The sequence below is a fragment of the Pelophylax lessonae genome (genome assembly GCF_965119305.1).
Source record: "Pelophylax lessonae genome assembly, chromosome: 7".
NCBI classification, from domain to species: domain Eukaryota; kingdom Metazoa; phylum Chordata; class Amphibia; order Anura; family Ranidae; genus Pelophylax; species Pelophylax lessonae.
Genome location: NC_138774.1, coordinates 296,163,806 through 296,184,282, shown reverse-complemented (window position 1 = coordinate 296,184,282; position 20,477 = coordinate 296,163,806). Strand labels below are relative to the sequence as shown.

At 45.8% G+C, this 20,477-nt stretch overlaps 1 protein-coding gene across 2 annotated transcripts in view; it reads left to right on the top strand.

The window, feature by feature from the left end:
* The window catches only part of LOC309560030 (relaxin receptor 1-like), a 269,217-nt gene that overhangs the window by 224,591 nt on the left and 24,149 nt on the right, over nt 1-20,477 (top strand). For both annotated transcript variants that reach the window (XM_082263532.1, XM_082263531.1), the window contains one exon: nt 10,929-11,339. In XM_082263532.1, the coding sequence (XP_082119658.1) occupies nt 10,929-11,339 (411 nt within the window). The remainder of the gene's footprint in view (nt 1-10,928; nt 11,340-20,477) is intronic.

Below are 20,477 nucleotides of genomic sequence, written 5' to 3'. Positions count from 1 at the left end.
ATGGGGAGATGCATGGTCTTAGACGTCTCTGTTAGGGGGCAGGACCTGCGCCTGATCAATATCTATGGACCGCAGTCAAAATGGGACAGGAAATGCCTCTTCACAAAGATCAAGCCCTTCCTTTTTACATCCCAGCAGGTTGTCTTTGGAGGTGACTTTAACACCATAATTAGGCCTGAAGACAGGGGGGTCTCCATAGACAGGCTGGGTTATGATAGCGTTTTTCTTAGAGATATGGTTAGACAAGCAGGCCTGGTAGATGTGCACATTAAGCACTGCCCTGGCAGCACGGGATTCACGTTTCAGAGAGGGAATAGTCAGAGTAGGATAGACAGGTTTTTTTTAAAGGAGAACTCTGCTTTCTCGGCTCCTGAGTTGAGGGCGGTGGAGTTCTCTGACCACTGTATGCTGTCTGTGACTCTGAATGCCTCGGACACTCCACCCAGGGGAAGGGGTACCTGGAAACTGAATTCGGCTCTCCTGGAAGATGTAGAGGTAAGACAATCCTTTGAGGATTTTTTTCAGGCACAGGTTTCTATTCTGGACTTTTGCAGCAGTAAGTCAGAGTGGTGGGAGCTTGTGAAACAAAGGGCGATTGGACTTTTCAAGGCCATAAGTAAGAAGAAGCAGCTTGGTATGTATATTGCCTACCAGCATTTGCGGAGGAAGCTTGATCGTCTTGTCTCGTATGGAGGAGATCCAGGGGAGATCTCGGAGGTAAAGCTTCTTCTTAGGAAGTGTCAATACGACCGGCATGCCTCCTTGGTTCTGGAGAGAGATTATGGGAAATATCACTCGCCTGATCCTTACCAGAACTGTAAGCAAGGCATAGCAGTTAAGACGGTCATAGGTCTGAGGGATAGTACGGGTTCCCTGGTGAAGTCCAGATCAGGGATCCTGGAGATCTTCAGGTCATATTACGCAGACCTTCTGGGAAGAAAGGACCTTAGTCGGGACAGGATGGAAAGCTTTCTGGATTCTACTCCAGGATTGGGAAATGATACATTGCCTTTGATGGATTTGACAGAACCAATTTCAGCGGATGAGGTAGTTCGTGCTATAGAGAAGCTGGCTACCAAAAAGTCGCCTGGGCCAGATGGGTTGACAGCTGAATTTTACAAGTGTTTTAAGTCCATTCTGGCTCCCTTTTTAGCGGAGGTTTATAACAGCTGTTTAGAAGAGGGTTCTCTCCCTCCCTCCATGAGGCAATCCGCTGTTATTCTTCTGTCAAAAGGTAAAGACCCCTCAATAATTGAGAACTGGCGCCCCATCAGTCTTCTCAATGTTGATAGAAAGATCTTGGCGAAGATTCTTTTTTGGCGCTTGTCGTCAGTAGCAGGCGATTTGTTGTCCAATCATCAGCACTGCTCGGTCCAGGGCAGAAGTACCTTTTCAGCAATTTTAGCTGTCCGGGAGGCTTTGGAGCGATGCAGGGCTGCTGGATGGAGAAAGTACTTGCTGGCATTGGATCAGGCGAAGGCTTTTGATCGAGTCAATCATGAGTACCTGTATTTGCTACTTGGTAGATACGGCCTGCAGGGGAGGTTTATTGATTGGCTGAAAACATTATATAAAGGGGCTGAGAGCTTCCCACTTGTTAATGGTTGGGTTGGACGGCCTTTTGAGGTTGGCTCTGGTGTGCGCCAGGGGTGTCCTTTGAGCCCCCTGCTATATGTATTCGCAATCGACCCCTTCATAAGAAGGTTAGAGAGTGGATCGTTGTGTGGGGTGCCTTTGGGCATTGCTGGTGTGCCGCCTTTGAAGGTCGTGGCCTATGCCGATGATGTGTCTGTTATTATCTCTGGGATGGAGGAGGCGCAGGAGGTGGTCTCTGTGATAGAGCAATACACTGAGGCTTCTGGCTCTAAAATCAATCATGAAAAGAGTGAAGTTTTCTGGATGGGTGAGGAGGGTGAAAGCTTCGAACTTCCGGATGCCTTCCCAGAGCCCCAGCAGGAAATTAAAGTGTTGGGCATCAAATTTGGTCCTGGTGACTATGGTCATCGAAATTGGGAAAGCAGGTTGTTGAATGCCAATGCCAAGGTGGCAAGCTGGAAGAAATGGAAACTTTCCTTGAGGGAAAGGGTTGACTTGATTAAAACTTACCTGATCCCAATCTTTTTATATGTCAGCTTTGTCTGTATCTTGCCGGAATCTCTCTATGCAAGGGTGTACAGCTGCTTTTTCCAACTGTTATGGGGAAATAGGCTGAACCTGATCAAACGCAATGTAACTTACCTGTCCAGGCGGGAGGGTGGTCTAGGAATGGTCAACCCTATAGTTTTCTTTTCTCTGCTTTTTTTAAAGTATAATCTTGGTAATATGTTAGCAGAGACCCCGCCGGGATGGGTGGGTATTTTTCAATCTTGGTTTAGGCCTTTTCTGCGATGCTGGGAAGATGGCGGGCCAGTGAAAAGTCTGAGAGTCCGACATGGCAAGCTTCCGGCTTATGTTGCCCCGTGTCTGAAAATACTTAGGCAGTGGCAGGTGACAGTGGGGGATATCAAGTCCCTCCCCAGAAAGCTTCTGGAGAAGAGGATTTTGGGCTCTGCTTTCAGTGTGTCGCTGACCTTAAGGGATTGCCCAGGCCCCGTAATGAGGGAGGGGTTGCGTTTAATTAACTTAGGAAGAATCCCTTTGAAGTTTAGGGATCAAGCCTGGCTCGCTTTCCACGGAAGGCTCTATGTGAGAGGGAACCTGAAGCATCGCCCTGTGGATGATCGGGATTGTCCTAGAGCGGAGTGTGTTGGTAAAGTGGAGTCTATGGACCACTTTTTGCTCCAGTGTCCCTTTAACATAGAGGTGTATAAAAGGGTGGGGAGGGCTCTAGGCATCCCCTTTCTCTATCGCATGAGTTATGCGGAGTGGGTGTACGGGGCATTCCCGACTCGCTGGGATTTTGATTTGGATACACTTTTTCTAGTTAGTATAGTTGTCCGTTACTTCACGTGGAATGCACGGTGCCAGATTACCCTGCGGAAGAAAGTCCTCCCTGTCGAGGTTGTGGTGTACGATATTCTGGGTGAGGTTGGGAAGATTCGGGGTCTTGAGAAGGGCAGGGAGCCTCGAGCGGTCTGGATAAGGGCGTGGAGGAATATCAGACCTGCTTTTGGTGAACTGTCCATCTCTGGGTGAAAAGCTTTTTTCCTATGCTATTTCTTTCACGCCCTTAGCTTTTGTTAGTTAATATCTTCATCTTTGAAGAAGGGCTGCATGCATAATGGGAGTGGTTTTGTTTCTTGACCTCGCAGGTTTGATGTCTGGTGTGGTGGTGTGAGTCTTATTAAGATTATTTTTCCCGGTAATGATGTGTTTCATGATGTGAGTTTTGTTTTTGCTGTAAAGGCAGTCTTTATTTGAGAGCAGAATTTGCTATGTATTTTTTTTTCCCCCCTTTTCATGTAAATATGTATATATTTATTTATGTATATTGATTTTATGCTTATTGATTGCAAGACTTTTAATAAACAAAATTGGGAAGAATGTCCCTTACATTGGTGGTCAGTGGGAAGAATGCTCCTTACATTGGTGGTCAGTGGGAAGAATGTCCCTTACATTGGTGGTCAGTGAGAAGAATGTTCCTTACATTGGTGGTCAGTGGGAAGAATGTTCCTTACATTGGTGATCAGTGGGAAGAATGCTCCTTACATTGGTGATCAGTGGGAAGAATGTTCCTTACATTGGTGGTCAGTGGGAAGAATGTTCCTGACATTGGTGGTCAGTGGGAAGAATGTCCCTTACATTGGTGGTCAGTGGGAAGAAGGAGGAGGACACACCCAAGGAGCTCTCTGTGAGAACCAGCCCTTTTCAAGCCTGGGCCTTGCTTGCTAGCTTGGCCCAGGAACAATGCCTGATCCTGGGGGAGGCCCTGGGAGGGATCCCCCTGATGACACGGGGCCTAGTGAGGAGGAGGTGGAGGACCTGTCTGTGGGTCCAGGCCCTGGTGAGAATGCAGATGTCTTCAGCCAGAAGGCTATCAATCGTTTTAGGGCGATTGGGAGAGCTGAAGAAAAACTTAAAGTTTTGAAGGCTGAACATAAATCCTTCAGAGCCAAATACTGCCAGGCCTGGAGTAAAAATCGCACAGCCATGAAGCCTGAGCTACAGGAATTGGAAGATAAGGTAAAGAAACAATCTTTATTACTGGAAAAGTTGAAAGATAGAAGCGGAGTGTTTAAAGAAAAATTTGATAATGAGAGGCGATTTGCCAGCCAAGCATCAGCAAGTTCTGTGGATCAGCAGGCTCCGTTAATGGATGACCAGGCTCCATCTGCCTCTGCACCTCTCCCCCCATGCCAGAACTGGGAATCGCCAGCGGCAACCAGCCAGGGGGTTGAGAGTGGACATGGATCCCTGACATTTATCCAGGAGATGGAGTCCCCCCTGAGAGCAGATAAGTTTGCATTCACTGATGATCCATCAGAAATCCCTGTGGATGGGCAGAGGAGATACAAACCAGCAAAGCCAGTACTGGTGGAGAAATCCCAGTATACCATGCTGCCATCCAACATGTCTGCCCCACCTGCTGTTGTGGATGGTGTCCCAGGTGAGAAGGAGCTTTGCCTACAGCTACCTATTGGAGATTCTGCTGTGAACACAACCAGTACAGACATGCAGGGAAAATCCCTGACCGTGAAATCCCCGGACCATCAGGTGAATGTGGATGGACCTGCATCTGACACCCCAGACATGGATTTTGCTGGTCTGGCTGAGACCAGTAGTCCCTCTGAAAGCAAAATGGCTGCCAGCTCCAAGGAGTCTGTTTCACTTTCACCAGAGCTTCCCAGTGTTTCAGGGCTGATTGCTGGTGGGGGAGGGGATCAGCATGCTGCTGTTTTTGGAATGGAAGCAGCCATGGAAGTTACCTGCAGTGTTTTACCTGCTGCTGTGCTAGAACTGAATTCCATTTCCACAGCTGAAAACCCTGTCCCAGTGGAAGAGAAGATGACAGCTGAAACTCTTACCAGTGCAGCACCAACTATGGATTCTGCTGTGAAGACAACAAATATCCCAGCAAGTATTAAAAATGACAATAATCATAAAGCAATGAATGTGGTGGGTGGTGGTGAAGGGGATAATATTGCTGGGAAAAATAGAAATGACATTTCTCCCCCTGCTCAGCAGAGGAAAGATTTATCGATTGTACAGATCAATCCCGGATCTGTACAATCGTTATCTGTTATGTCTGTGTCGGATGTTTGAAAACAAACTGATGGATTTTCTGCTGGGAGGAATGTTGGAAGCTATGCTTCAGCTTTGGGGAGTCGCACCAGGGTGGGTGGTGGGGATTTGGTTAGTAATCGCAATTCAAGGAGGTTTGTTGGGGGGTTGGTTAGTGGGTATAGGAGGAGGAATGTGGTTCAGTTGCGGTGGGAGGGAGATGGAACGCCGCCAGTAAGGGGGAGAGTGGCCGAGTTGGTCTTGGAAATGGGGTTTAAAGCCTGTGACATTTTTGCTTTGATTTGCCCGGTGGGAAGTTATGAATTTGATTTGTCGTTTGTGAAACCTGAGAGTTTGGATCTCTTTTGGGAGAGATTTAGGAGGTGCAAGGGCCTTCAGCAGTGGAGTGGTTTGGTGCCAAAGGTGATTTCAAGACAGCCTCTGATAAAGTTGGTGACCATCTTGGTGCGTAACGAATCCATACCAGAGGCTGATTTATTAGTATGGCTACGCCGATATGGCGAGGTCCTCACTCCACTGCGGAAGGTCCTTGATGAGCATGGGATATGGACAGGGGCCTGGACAGTGTCACTAAAATTGGGGGTGCTGGGCGATGTAGTTCAGCACCTTCCCTGCTCAGCCTTTCTGGGTAGGGATAGGCTGACCATTTTCTACCAAGGTCAGCCTAAGGTATGTAATAAATGTGGTGATAAAGGCCACTTTGCATCGTCCTGCACCCACAAGAAGTGCTCACTGTGCCAGGATTTAGGCCATTTGGCCAGAGAATGCACCCAGATTCGGTGCAATTTGTGCCAGCAGCTGGGTCATCCATATAGCCAGTGCCCAGAGGCACTGCATAACTTGCCAGGATTGGAGACTGAGCTGCAGAGGCTTGATAAAGAAGATGAAGCAGCTGAAGTTAGAGAGGAAATTGTTGTTGCCCCTCCTGTGTCTGTTGTGTCAGATTCTGTTTCCCCTAGTGAGGTGGTCCCTGAGTCTGTCCTTCCTGTGTCTGTTGTGTCAGATTTTGTTTCCCCTAGTGATGTGGTCCCTGAGTCTGTCCCTCCTGTTGTTCCTACATCTACTGTGCGTAGATCCTCCAGACTAGCGGAAGCTGCTGGGGGGGGGGCGGGTATAGTGGATCTTCCCCCTCGGCCTACTCCACCTCCAGTCCCTGTCTCTCGACACCGCAAACGCGGCCAAGAGGGTGCAGGGGTGCTGGATGGTGGTGGGGTCGATGGGGTTGAGGGAGGGGTGTCCATGTCCCATGTCTCACCCTCTGTTGTGGAGGATTCGGATGATGAGGGGTGGGAGAGGACAAAGAGGAAGAAAAAGAAGAAGAGGAAGACCAGTAAGGCGGTCATTTCTTCCTTACAGTTAGAGCCAGGAGGGGTTCCTCTTGGCAACACATTTTCGGTTTTATCAGGGGAGGAGTTAGTATCCGATTTATCTACTTCTTTATCATCTATGGATGAGGGGGAGTCACATAGTGTAAAGAGAGCTGCTTCGGGTGATGAGAGTGTGGTGGAGGTTAAGAAACGACTACCCCAATCATCCTGATGGCAGTGCCCGCTCTGATAAAGGTGGCGACCATTAATGTCGCCAGCGTGAAATCTGCAAGAGCTCGTGATATTGCCTTATTTTTGCTCAGTGAGTTTGATGCTGAGATTTTATTTTTGCAAGAGACCTGGCTCAATACTTTGGCCGATGTCCATCTAGCAAAAAGGGAGTGGAGATGCGGTCCCTCCTTTTGGTCTCTTGCGGCTGAGCCTTGCAGCGGAGTTGCGGTTCTTTTTAAAACCGATATGGTAACGTGCCGGCGGATAATTGAGGTAGAAATGGGGAGATGCATGGTCTTAGACGTCTCTGTTAGGGGGCAGGACCTGCGCCTCATCAATATCTATGGACCGCAGTCAAAATGGGACAGGAAATGCCTCTTCACAAAGATCAAGCCCTTCCTTTTTACATCCCAGCAGGTTGTCTTTGGAGGTGACTTTAACACCATAATTAGGCCTGAAGACAGGAGGGTCTCCATAGACAGGCTGGGTTATGATAGCGTTTTTCTTAGAGATATGGTTAGACAAGCAGGCCTGGTAGATGTGCACATTAAGCACTGCCCTGGCAGCACAGGATTCACATTTCAGAGAGGGAATAGTCAGAGTAGGATAGATAGGTTTTTTTTAAAGGAGAACTCTGCTTTCTCGGCTCCTGAGTTGAGGGCGGTGGAGTTCTCTGACCACTGTATGCTGTCTGTGACTCTGAATGCCTCGGACACTCCACCCAGGGGAAGGGGTACCTGGAAACTGAATTCGGCTCTCCTGGAAGATGTAGAGGTAAGACAATCCTTTGAGGATTTTTTTCAGGCACAGGTTTCTATTCTGGAATTTTGCAGCAGTAATTCAGAGTGGTGGGAGCTTGTGAAACAAAGGGCGATTGGACATTTCAAGGCCATAAGTAAGAAGAAGCAGCTTGGTATGTATATTGTCTACCAGCATTTGCGGAGGAAGCTTGATCGTCTTGTCTCGTATGGAGGAGATCCAGGGGAGATCTCGGAGGTAAAGCTTCTTCTTAGGAAGTGTCAATACGACCGGCATGCCTCCTTGGTTCTGGAGAGAGATTACGGGAAATATCACTCGCCTGATCCTTACCAGAACTGTAAGCAAGGCATAGCAGTTAAGACGGTCATAGGTCTGAGGGATAGTACGGGTTCCCTGGTTAAGTCCAGATCAGGGATCCTGGAGATCTTCAGGTCATATTACGCAGACCTTCTGGGAAGAAAGGACCTTAGTCGGGACAGGATGGAAAGCTTTCTGGATTCTACTCCAGGATTGGGAAATGATACATTGCCTTTGATGGATTTGACAGAACCAATTTCAGCGGATGAGGTAGTTCGTGCTATAGAGAAGCTGGCTACCAAAAAATCGCCTGGGCCAGATGGGTTGACAGCTGAATTTTACAAGTGTTTTAAGTCCATTCTGGCTCCCTTTTTAGCGGAGGTTTATAACAGCTGTTTAGAAGAGGGTTCTCTCCCTCCCTCCATGAGGCAATCCGCTGTGATTCTTCTGTCAAAAGGTAAAGACCCCTCAATAATTGAGAACTGGCGCCCCATCAGTCTTCTCAATGTTGATAGAAAGATCTTGGCGAAGATTCTTTTTTGGCGCTTGTCGTCAGTAGCAGGCGATTTGTTGTCCAATCATCAGCACTGCTCGGTCCAGGGCAGAAGTACCTTTTCAGCAATTTTAGCTGTCCGGGAGGCTTTGGAGCGATGCAGGGCTGCTGGATGGAGAAAGTACTTGCTGGCATTGGATCAGGCGAAGGCTTTTGATCGAGTCAATCATGAGTACCTGTATTTGCTACTTGGTAGATACGGCCTGCAGGGGAGGTTTATTGATTGGCTGAAAACATTATATAAAGGGGCTGAGAGCTTCCCACTTGTTAATGGTTGGGTTGGACGGCCTTTTGAGGTTGGCTCTGGTGTGCGCCAGGGGTGTCCTTTGAGCCCCCTGCTATATGTATTCGCAATCGACCCCTTCATAAGAAGGTTAGAGAGTGGATCGTTGTGTGGGGTGCCTTTGGGCATTGCTGGTGTGCCACCTTTGAAGGTCGTGGCCTATGCTGATGATGTGTCTGTTATTATCTCTGGGATGGAGGAGGCGCAGGAGGTGGTCTCTGTGATAGAGCAGTACACAGAGGCTTCTGGCTCTAAAATCAATCATGAAAAGAGTGAAGTTTTCTGGATGGGTGAGGAGGGTGAAAGCTTCGAACTTCCGGATGCCTTCCCAGAGCCCCAGCAGGAAATTAAAGTGTTGGGCATCAAATTTGGTCCTGGTGACTATGGTCATCGAAATTGGGAAAGCAGGTTGTTGAATGCCAATGCCAAGGTGGCAAGCTGGAAGAAATGGAAACTTTCCTTGAGGGAAAGGGTTGACTTGATTAAAACTTACCTGATCCCAATCTTTTTATATGTCAGCTTTGTCTGTATCTTGCTGGAATCTCTCTATGCAAGGGTGTACAGCTGCTTTTTCCAACTGTTATGGGGAAATAGGCTGAACCTGATCAAACGCAATGTAACTTACCTGTCCAGGCGGGAGGGTGGTCTAGGAATGGTCAACCCTATAGTTTTCTTTTCTCTGCTCTTTTTAAAGTATAATCTTGGTAATATGTTAGCAGAGACCCCGCCGGGATGGGTGGGTATTTTTCAATCTTGGTTTAGGCCTTTTCTGCGATGCTGGGAAGATGGCGGGCCAGTGAAAAGTCTGAGAGTCCGACATGGCAAGCTTCCGGCTTATGTTGCCCCGTGTCTGAAAATACTTAGGCAGTGGCAGGTGACAGTGGGGGATATCAAGTCCCTCCCCAGAAAGCTTCTGGAGAAGAGGATTTTGGGCTCTGCTTTCAGTGTGTCACTGACCTTAAGGGATTGCCCAGGCCCCGTAATGAGGGAGGGGTTGCGTTTAATTAACTTAGGAAGAATCCCTTTGAAGTTTAGGGATCAAGCCTGGCTCGCTTTCCATGGAAGGCTCTATGTGAGAGGGAACCTGAAGCATCGCCCTGTGGATGATCGGGATTGTCCTAGAGCGGAGTGTGTTGGTAAAGTGGAATCTATGGACCACTTTTTGCTCCAGTGTCCCTTTAACATAGAGGTGTATAAAAGGGTGGGGAGGGCTCTAGGCCTCCCCTTTCTCTATCGCATGAGTTATGCGGAGTGGGTGTACGGGGCATTCCCGACTCGCTGGGATTTTGATTTGGATACACTTTTTCTAGTTAGTATAGTTGTCCGTTACTTCACGTGGAATGCACGGTGCCAGATTACCCTGCGGAAGAAAGTCCTCCCTGTTGAGGTGGTGGTGTACGATATTCTGGGTGAGGTTGGGAAGATTCGGGGTCTTGAGAAGGGCAGGGAGCCTCGAGCGGTCTGGATAAGGGCGTGGAGGAATATCAGACCTGCTTTTGGTGAACTGTCCATCTCTGGGTGAGGAGCTCATTTCCTATGCTATTTCTTTCACGCCCTTAGCTTTTGTTGGTTAATATCTTCTTTTTGAAGAAGGGCTGCATGCATAATGGGGGTGGTTTTGTTTCTTGACCTCGCAGGTTGGATGTCTGGTGTGGTGGTGTGAGTCCTACTAAGATTATTTTCTCCGGTAATGACAGTTTCATGATGTGAGTTTTGTTTTTGCTGTAAAGCCATTCTTTATTTGAGAGCAGAACTTGCTATGTATTTTTTTCCATTTTCATGTAAATATGTATATATTTATTTATGTATATTGATTTTATGATTATTGATTGCAAGACTTTTAATAAACAAAAATTGGGAAGAATGTTCCTTACATTGGTGGTCAGAATGCCTTCCTTACAAACAGATAAAAAGATAATTGAAGGCATGCTACTGGTCTTTCCAAGGCCTGGGAATCCACTATCAGCTGGAAGGTCAACCAGTCATAGTTCAAGGAACCTTCAGAAACCTCTGGAGGAACCCTAGGGGTTCCATGGAACTCTGGTTGAGAATGTTTGGTTTAGGTGACTGGGTCACCTGCGTGGCCACAAATGTTAGGCTAGGTTCTTGACCTCCATTACATCTGAGGAAGCTACTTAGATGTCTTCCTCAGATCCAATGAAGAGATAAACTCTTTTGTGTGTCCTACACCAGGATTGAGTGTTACAATTTAAAGATATTTTTTAAATAAATTTCCAAAAATTCTGAAAATTTTAATTTCCAAACTGATTTACCTAATTTGTTTTTATTTTTATCCATTTTTCCCCCTTCCCTGCAGGTGCAGACTGTCTGATGGGATTCTATCTTTTCTGCCTCGGTGCCTTTGACATCAAGTTCCAGGGAGAGTACAACAAGTACGCCCAGGCCTGGATGGAGAGCTGGGAGTGTAAGATGGTCGGCTCATTGGCCATGCTGTCCTCGGAGGTCTCCGTTCTGATGCTCACTTACATGACTTTGGAGAAATACTTCTGCATCGTCTTCCCGTTCAGCCATTTCCGAGCCGGGCGGGGGCAGACTTTGGGGACGCTTTTGGCTATTTGGGGACTCGGCTTCTTCATTACCATCATCCCTTTCTTGAGCTATGACACGTTCGGCAATTTCTACGGGCGGAATGGCGTGTGCTTCCCTCTGCAGTCAGACGGCTCCGAGAGGTCTGGAGCTCGAGGATACTCCGTCGCAATCTTCCTAGGTAAGACCAAAAGCGCGTATTAATGGTAAAAATTATGTCCTCGCTGGGTCTCTGTGCTTCTTTATGCAATGCAGGTAGATCATGGCTGGTGGGAGGGGCCAGCAGGGTGCAATACAAAACTTCCTGAAAACATCACAGCCCCCCGCCTCAGTACTCCTCTCAAGAGCCCTCAGTCTTGATGCAAGCAGTGGGCTAGCTTATGGGAGGAGTTATGCAAATATAAATGTGTTGGTGGGTGTCAGTCTGGAGGAGTGGGCGTTCCTAGGCAGACTGCATTTACAAAGAGGATTTATTTTTTAAATACTCTATACATACATTTTTCATGGTTATGTCATAGTTACATAGTGAGGTTGAAAAAGACATCAGTCCATCCAGTACAACCTATGATGTGTGTGTGTTTGCTGTTAACTGTACATTGTATACCCCTGTATGTTGTACATTGTATACCCCCTGTATGTTGTACATTGTATACCCCTGTATGTTGTACATTGTATACCCCCTGTATGTTGTACATTGTATACCCCTGTATGTTGTACATTGTATACCCCCTGTATGTTGTACATTGTATACCCCCTGTATGTTGTACATTGTATACCCCTGTATGTTGTACCCCTGTATGTTGTACATTGTATACCCCCTGTATGTCGTACATTGTATACCCCCTGTATGTCGTACATTGTATACCCCCTGTATGTCGTACATTGTATACCCCTGTATGTCGTACATTGTATACCCCCTGTATGTCGTACATTGTATACCCCTGTATGTCGTACATTGTATACCCCCTTTATGTTGTACATTGTATACCCCCTGTATGTTGTACATTGTATACCCCCTGTATGTTGTACATTGTATACCCCCTGTATGTTGTACATTGTATACCCCCTGTATGTTGTACATTGTATACCCCCTGTATGTTGTACATTGTATACCCCTGTATGTTGTACATTGTATACCCCTGTATGTTGTACATTGTATACTCCTGTATGTTGTACATTGAATACCCCTGTATGTAGTACATTGTATACCCCTGTATGTTGTACATTGTATACCCCTGTATGTTGTACATTGTATACCCCTGTATGTTGTACATTGTATACCCCCTGTATGTTGTACATTGTATACCCCTGTATGTTGTGGTCTTTAAGGTGCCCATCGAATAGTTTTTTTAAACTATCGATGCTCCCTGCTGATACCACTGCTTGTGGAAGAGAATTCCACATCCTTACCGCTCTTACAGTGAAGAACCCCTTACGTATTTTAAGGTTAAACCGCCTTTCCTCTAGTTTTAGTGAGTGGCCACGTATCTTATTGTATTCCCTTTCTCTGAATAGTTTGTTCCTTATGCTAGGTTCACCAGTACAGTATTTGTACATTGATATCATATCCCCCCTCAATCGTCTCTTCTCCAGAGAGAATAAGTTCAGTGCTTGTAGTCTTTCCTCATAGCTGATGCCCTCCATTCCCCTAATTATTTTTGTTGCCCTTCTCTGCACTCTCTCCAGTTCCAGCACATCCTTCCTGAGGACCGGTGCCTAGAACTGGACAGCATACTCCAGATGTGGCCGGACCAGAGTCTTGTAGAGCGGGAGAATAATCTCTTTATTTCTGGAGTGAATCCCCTTTTTTATACATCCCAGTATTCTGTTGGCTTTGCTTGCAGCGGCTTGGCATTGCACTGCCAAGCCTGTTGTCTACCAGTACCCCCAGGTCCTTTTCCATCCTAGACTCACCCAGAGGTTCCCCCCCTAGTGAGTAGCTTGCTTTCTGGTTTCTGGCACCCAAGTGCATTACTTTACGTTTTTCAACATTAAACCTCATCTGCCATGTAGTTGCCCACCCCGTTATTTTGTTCAGGTCCGCTTGTAAGGTTTCCACATCCTGCATAGAAGATATCGGCATGCTTAGTTTAGTATCATCCGCAAATACTGAGATTGTACTAGATATCCCCTCCTCTAGATCATTTATGAACAAATTAAACAGGATTGGTCCCAGGACTGAACCCTGGGAGACCCCACTTTCCATACCCACCCAATCCGAGTACTCCCCATTAATCACCACCCTCTGAACTCTCCCCTGGAGCCAGTTCTCTATCCAGGTACTCACCTTATGGTCCATACCTACCTTCCTTAGTTTGTACAGTAAGCGTTTGTGGGGAACGGTGTCAAAGGCCTTTGCAAAGTCCAGATACACCACATCCACAGGCCTTCCTTTATCCAGATACACCACAACCACAGGCTTTCCTTTATCTAGGTGGCAGCTCACTTCATCGTAGAAGGTTAATAGATTGGTTTGGCAAGAACGATTTTTCATGAATCCATGCAGATTACTACTAATAATACCGTTTTCATTACTAAAGTCTTGTATGTGGTCCCTTAACCGCTTGCAGACTGCTCACAGTATATTTACTGCGGCAGTCAGCCCCGGCCAGGCAGAGTGACGTAGATCTACGTGGCTAGCCTGTGACCGGCTTTTGAGCCAATAGCGGTGAGCGCGCGCCCGCCCTGGCTCGTTCACAGAGAAGTCCGCGCGTGTGACCGGCGGACTCGATGTCCGCCGGTCACACTACGATCGTCGGTAGAGCGGGAGAAAGGTGGGCGGCTAATGTAAACAAGCCGCCTGTCATTCTCCCCTGTGTAAGAATGGAGATCAGACGGTTCTATTATGTAGAACCGTTGATCTCTGTTTTTACAATAGGAGACATGTCCCATCACAGTTAGAAACACGCCCCTAGGACACACTTAACCCCTCCCTCTCCAATACAGTTAACCCCTTCCCTGCCAGTGTCATTTTTACAGTAACAGTGCATATTTATAGCACTGATTACTGTAGTAATGTCACTGGTACCCCCAAAAGTGTCAAAAATGTCAGTGAAGGGTCCGATCTGTCCGCCGCAATGTCGCAGTCCCGCAAAAAAAAAAAATCGCAGATCGCCGCCATTACTCGTTAACCACTTTACCACCGGAGGATTTTCCTGCTAAAAGACCAGGGGTTTTTTTGCGATTTTTTACTGCGTGACTTTAACGGACAATTGCGCGGTCGTGCGACGCTGTACCTAAACGAATTTCACGTCCTTTTTTTCCCACAAACAGAGCTTTCTTTTGGTGGTATTTGATCACCTGTGCGATTTTTTGATCACGCGCTATAAACAAAAAAAGAGCGTCATTTTTGCAAAAATAACAATATTTTTCACTTTTTTTATATGAAATTCCCCCCAAAAAAAATGTAAAAATCAAAATTTTTTAACATTTTCGGCCAATTTGTTTTACGCTACCTATGTTTGGTAAAAAAAAATCGCAAAAAGCGTATTTTTATTGGTTTGCGCAAAAGTTATCGCGTTTACTAACAAAGGGAAAGATTTTTGTCATTTTTGGTGTTTTTTTTTTTAACGAGTAATGGTGGCGATCTGCGATTTTTTTTTTGCGGTACTGCGACATTGCGGCAGACAGATCGGACCCTTGACTGACATTTTTGACACTTTTGGGGGTACCAGTGACATTACTGCAGTAATCAGTGCTATATATATGCACTGTTACTGCAAAAATGACACTGGCAGGGAAGGGGTTAACTGTATTGGACAGGGAGGGGTTAAGTGTGTCCTAGGGGCGTGCTTCTAACTGTAGTGGGACATTGCTATTGGTGTAAAAACAAAGATCAATGGTTCTACATAGTAGAACCGTCTGATCTTCATTTTTACACAGGGAGAACTGACAGGCGGCTTGTTTACATAAGCCGCTCTGTCTTTCTCCCGCTGTACCGGCGATCATAGTGTGACCGGCGGACATCGGGTCCGCCAGTCACACTCCCGCACTCCTCCGTGAACGAGCCGAGGCGGGCGCGCGCCTCGGCGGGCGCGCACTCGCCCGCTATTGGCTCTAGAAGGAGTGACAGACGAGCGACGTAGACCTACGTCACTCTGCCTGACCGGGGCCGATTGCCGCAGTAAATATACTGTGCGCAGTCGGCAAGTGGTTAAAAAAAGAAACACCAAAAATGACAAAAATCTTTCCCTTTGTATGTAAACGCGATAACTTTTGCGCAAACCAATGAAAATACGCTTTTTGCAATTTTTTTTTTACCAAACATATGTAGCATAAAACAAATTGGCCGAAAATGTTAAAAAATTTTGATTTTTCCATTTTTTTGGGGGGGAAATTTCATATAAAAAAAAAGTGAAAAATATTGTTATTTTTGCAAAATTGACGCTCTTTTTTTGTTTTTAGCGCATGATCAAAAAATCGCACAGGTAATCAAATACCACCAAAAGAAAGCTCTGTTTGTGGGAAAAAAAGGACGTGAAATTCGTTTAGGTACAGCATCGCACGACCGCGCAATTGTCCGTTAAAGTCACGCAGTAAAAAATCGCAAAAAACCCCCTGGTCGGGAAGGGGGTAAAATCTTCCGGGGTTTAAGGCTTGCAGACTACAGATGTTAGGCTGACCGGCCTATAGTTACCCGGGATATATCTCGGCCCCTTTTTAAATATTGGTACCACGTTGGCTTTTTTCCAATCAGCTGGCACCATACCCGTCTGTAAACTATCCTTAAAGATCAAGAATAATGGTCTGGCAATCACCTGGCTGAGCTCTTTAAGAACCCTCAGGTGCAAGCCGTCCGGTCCCGGTGATTTATTTATGTTAAGTTTCTCTAGTTTAGTTCTAAGTTCTTCTGTTAGCCATGGCGGCACTTCCTGAGGTGTGTTGTTTAGTTTGGCCCTTACAAGCTGGATTAGTGTAGCCCCCCATTTCGTTTGTGAAGACTGAAGAGAAGAAATTATTTAACACTTCCGCCTTTTCCCTGTCCTCAGTGGCCATATTTCCTTTGTCATCTTTTATGGGGCCAATGTGTTCTGACCTCGCTTTCTTACTGTTTATATACTTAAAAAATTTCTTTGGGTTCTTTTTACTCTCCTCCACTATATGTCTCTATTGTTCTATGTCTATATGTTCTATTTTAGCCGCCCTGATTTCATCTTTACATTTCTTATTACACTCTTTGTAATGCTTGCACCAACCAATGCAAGGAATACCAACAATCGGACACTATTCCTTCCAATAATACCAACAATGGGGCACTATTCCTTCCAATAATACCAACAATGGGGCAATATTCCTTCCAATAATAACAACAATGGGGCACTATTCCTTCCAATAATACCAACAATGGGTCACTATTCCTTCCAATAATACCAACAATGGGGCACTATTCCTTCCAACAATACCAACAATGGGGCAATATTCCTTCCAATAATACCAACAATGGGGCACTATTCCTTCCAATAATACCAACAATGGGGCACTATTCCTTCCAATAATACCAACAATGGGGCACTATTCCTTCCAATAATACCAACAATGGGGCACTATTCCTTCCAATAATACCAACAATGGGGCACTATTCCTTCCAATAATACCAACAATGGGGCACTATTCCTTCCAACAATACCAACAATGGGACACTATTCCTTCCAATAATACCAACAATGGGGCACTATTCCTTCCAACAATACCAACAATGGGGCACTATTCCTTCCATTAATACCAACAATGGGACACTAATCCTTCCAATAATACCAACAATGGGACACTAATCCTTCCAATAATACCAACAATGGGACACTAATCCTTACACTAATACCAACAATGGGGCACTATTCCTTCCAATAATACCAACAATGGGGCACTATTCCTTCCAATAATACCAACAATGGGGCACTATTCCTTCCACTAATACCAACAATGGGACACTATTCCTTCCAACAATACCAACAATGGGGCACTATTCCTTCCATTAATACCAACAATGGGGAACTATTCCTTCCATTAATACCAACAATGGGGCACTATTCCTTCCAATAATACCAACAATGGGGCACTATTCCTTCCAACAATACCAACAATGGGGCACTATTCCTTCCAACAATACCAACAATGGGGCACTATTCCTTCCAACAATACCAACAATGGGGCACTATTCCTTCCAATAATGCCAACAATGGGGCACTATTCCTTCCAACAATACCAACAATGGAGCACTATTCCTTCCACTAATACCAAAAATGGGGCACTATTCCTTCCACTAATACCAACAACGGGGCACTATTCCTTCCATTAATACCAACAACGGGGCACTATTCCTTCCATTAATACCAACAATGGGGCACTATTCCTTCCACTTATACAACAATGGGGCACTATTCCTTCCAATAATACCAACAATGGGGCACTATTCCTTCCACTAATACCAACAATGGGGCACTATTCCTTCCAATAATACCAACAATGGGGCACTATTCCTTCCAATAATACCAACAATGGGAAACTATTCCTTCCACTAATACCAACAATGGGGCACTATTCCTTCCATTAATACCAACAATGGGGCACTATTCCTTCCATTAATACCAACAATGGGGCACTATTCCTTCCACTAATACCAACAATGGGGCACTATTCCTTCAAATAATACCAACAATGGGACACTATTCCTTCCAATAATAAAAACAATGGGGCACTATTCCTTCCAATAATACCAACAATGGGGCACTATTCCTTCCAATAATACCAACAATGGGGCACTATTCCTTCCACTAATACCAACAATGGGGCACTATTCCTTCCACTAATACCAACAATGGGGCACTATTCCTTCCACTAATACCAACAATGGGGCACTATTCCTTCCACTAATACCAACAATGGGAAACTATTCCTTCCACTAATACCAACAATGGGGCACTATTCCTTCCATTAATACCAACAATGGGGCACTATTCCTTCCATTAATACCAACAATGGGGCACTATTCCTTCCACTAATACCAACAATGGGGCACTATTCCTTCAAATAATACCAACAATGGGACACTATTCCTTCCAATAATAAAAACAATGGGGCACTATTCCTTCCAATAATACCAACAATGGGGCACTATTCCTTCCAATAATACCAACAATGGGGCACTATTCCTTCCACTAATACCAACAATGGGGCACTATTCCTTCCACTAATACCAACAATGGGGCACTATTCCTTGCATTAATACCAACAATGGGGAACTATTCCTTCCACTAATACCAACAATTGGGCACTATTCCTTCCAATAATACCAACAATGGGGCAATATTCCTTCCAACAATACCAACAATGGGGCACTATTCCTTCCATTAATACCAACAATGGGGCACTATTCCTTCCAATAATACCAACAATGGGGCACTATTCCTTCCAATAATACCAACAATGGGGCACTATTCCTTCCACTAATACCAACAATGGGGCAATATTCCTTCCACTAATACCAACAATGGGGCACTATTCCTTCCAATAATACCAACAATGGGACACTATTCCTTCCACTAATACCAACAATGGGGCACTATTCCTTCCACTAACACCAACAATGGGACACTATTCCTTCCACTAATTCCAACAATGGGGCACTATTCCTTCCAACAATACCAACAATGGGGCAATATTCCTTCCAACAATACCAACAATGGGACACTATTCCTTCCAATAATACCAACAATGGGGCACTATTCCTTCCATTAATACCAACAATGGGGCACTATTGATCTTTTATTGAAAAGAATCAAGCAACATATTTTATACAAAAGTAAAAAACAGAACTATAGTACAATATTCCAACAGAAAAACAAAGGAATAAACATCCATGTGCAGAATATATACAATATATACGTAATCCACTTCCAACATTCTTAGAAAACTATTTACATAAAGCAGCAGAGAGGGCCTAAGAGGCACAACCCATCACCTATGTATGCAGCCATTTATCAAAAACTAAGCATTAAGAAAAAAAACTAGGGTGATAAGAGACAGAAAGCCACACCCGGGAAAGAAACTCTTGGCAGTCAGGGAGGCTTGAAACCCCTCCACGCCTTCAGCCAAGCCCTCTGACCCCACTTGTCTCTCTCAAGCGCCCAAATCTTCCCCACCTCATGCAGAATGTCACACACCACCACCTGAACAGGAAGGATTTTACGCCGAAGGGTGACCTGACACCGTGCGTTCCAGGTGTAATAACGGACTACTAAGCTAACTAAAAAAAGTGTATCCAAACAAAAGCCCCCACCAGTATTGAATGCTCCGTACACCCACTCAGCATAACTCAGCCTGGAGAGGAAAGGAACACTGAGGGCCCGCCCCACCTGTTTGTATACCTCTATGTTAAAAGGGCAACGAAGCAGAAAATGGTCCATAGTCTCCTCCTCACCTGTACATTCCTCCCGAGGACAACCACGATCCATCCCACTGCGGAATTTCAAATTGCCCCGAACATAGAGCCTCCCGTGGAAGCACAACCAGGCCAGATCCCTGAATTTAAGGGGGACTCTTGCCAAATTAATCAGTCTTAACCCTTCCCTCAAAATTGGGCCTGGGCAATCCCTTAAGGCCAGTGGGTCACGAAAGACTTCGCTCAAGACTCGGCTCATAAGGACTTTCCTCGGAGCCGATCTGAGATCTTCAGCCGACAGTCGCCACTGCCACAGCAACTTCAGACACGGAGCGACATAGGCTGGGAGCTGACCACGATGACCCCTGAGATTCTTCACTTGGCCACCTTCTTCCCAAAGTCGCAGAAAAGGCCTAAACCAAGATCAAACATGCCTGCCCATCCAGGAGGTTCCACTGCAAGCATACTACCAATGTTAAGCTTGAGAAATAGCAGTGAAAAGAAAAGAACGGGGTTGACCATACCTAAGCCACCCTCCCTCCTGGATAGATAGGTGACATTCCTCTTGATGGGGTTCAGTCTGTTCCCCCACAGCATCTGGAAGAACACACTATAGATCCTAGCATAGAGAGACACTGGCAAGATGCAGACAGGGCTGACATACAAGAAGATCGGTATCAGTTAAGTCTTAATCAGATCAACCCTTTCCCTCAGAGATAACTTCCATCTCTTCCAGCTGACCACCTTAGTATTGGCAACTTCCAGCCTGCCTTCCCAGTTTTTGAGGCCATAATCGCCAGGTCCAAATTCAATGCCTAATATCTTAATTTTTTCCTGGGGCACTGGAAAGGTGTCCGGGAGATCAAACCCCTCACCTTCCTTTCCCATCGAAAAAACTTCACTCTTTTCCTGATTGATCTTGGAGCCTGATGCTTCAGAGTA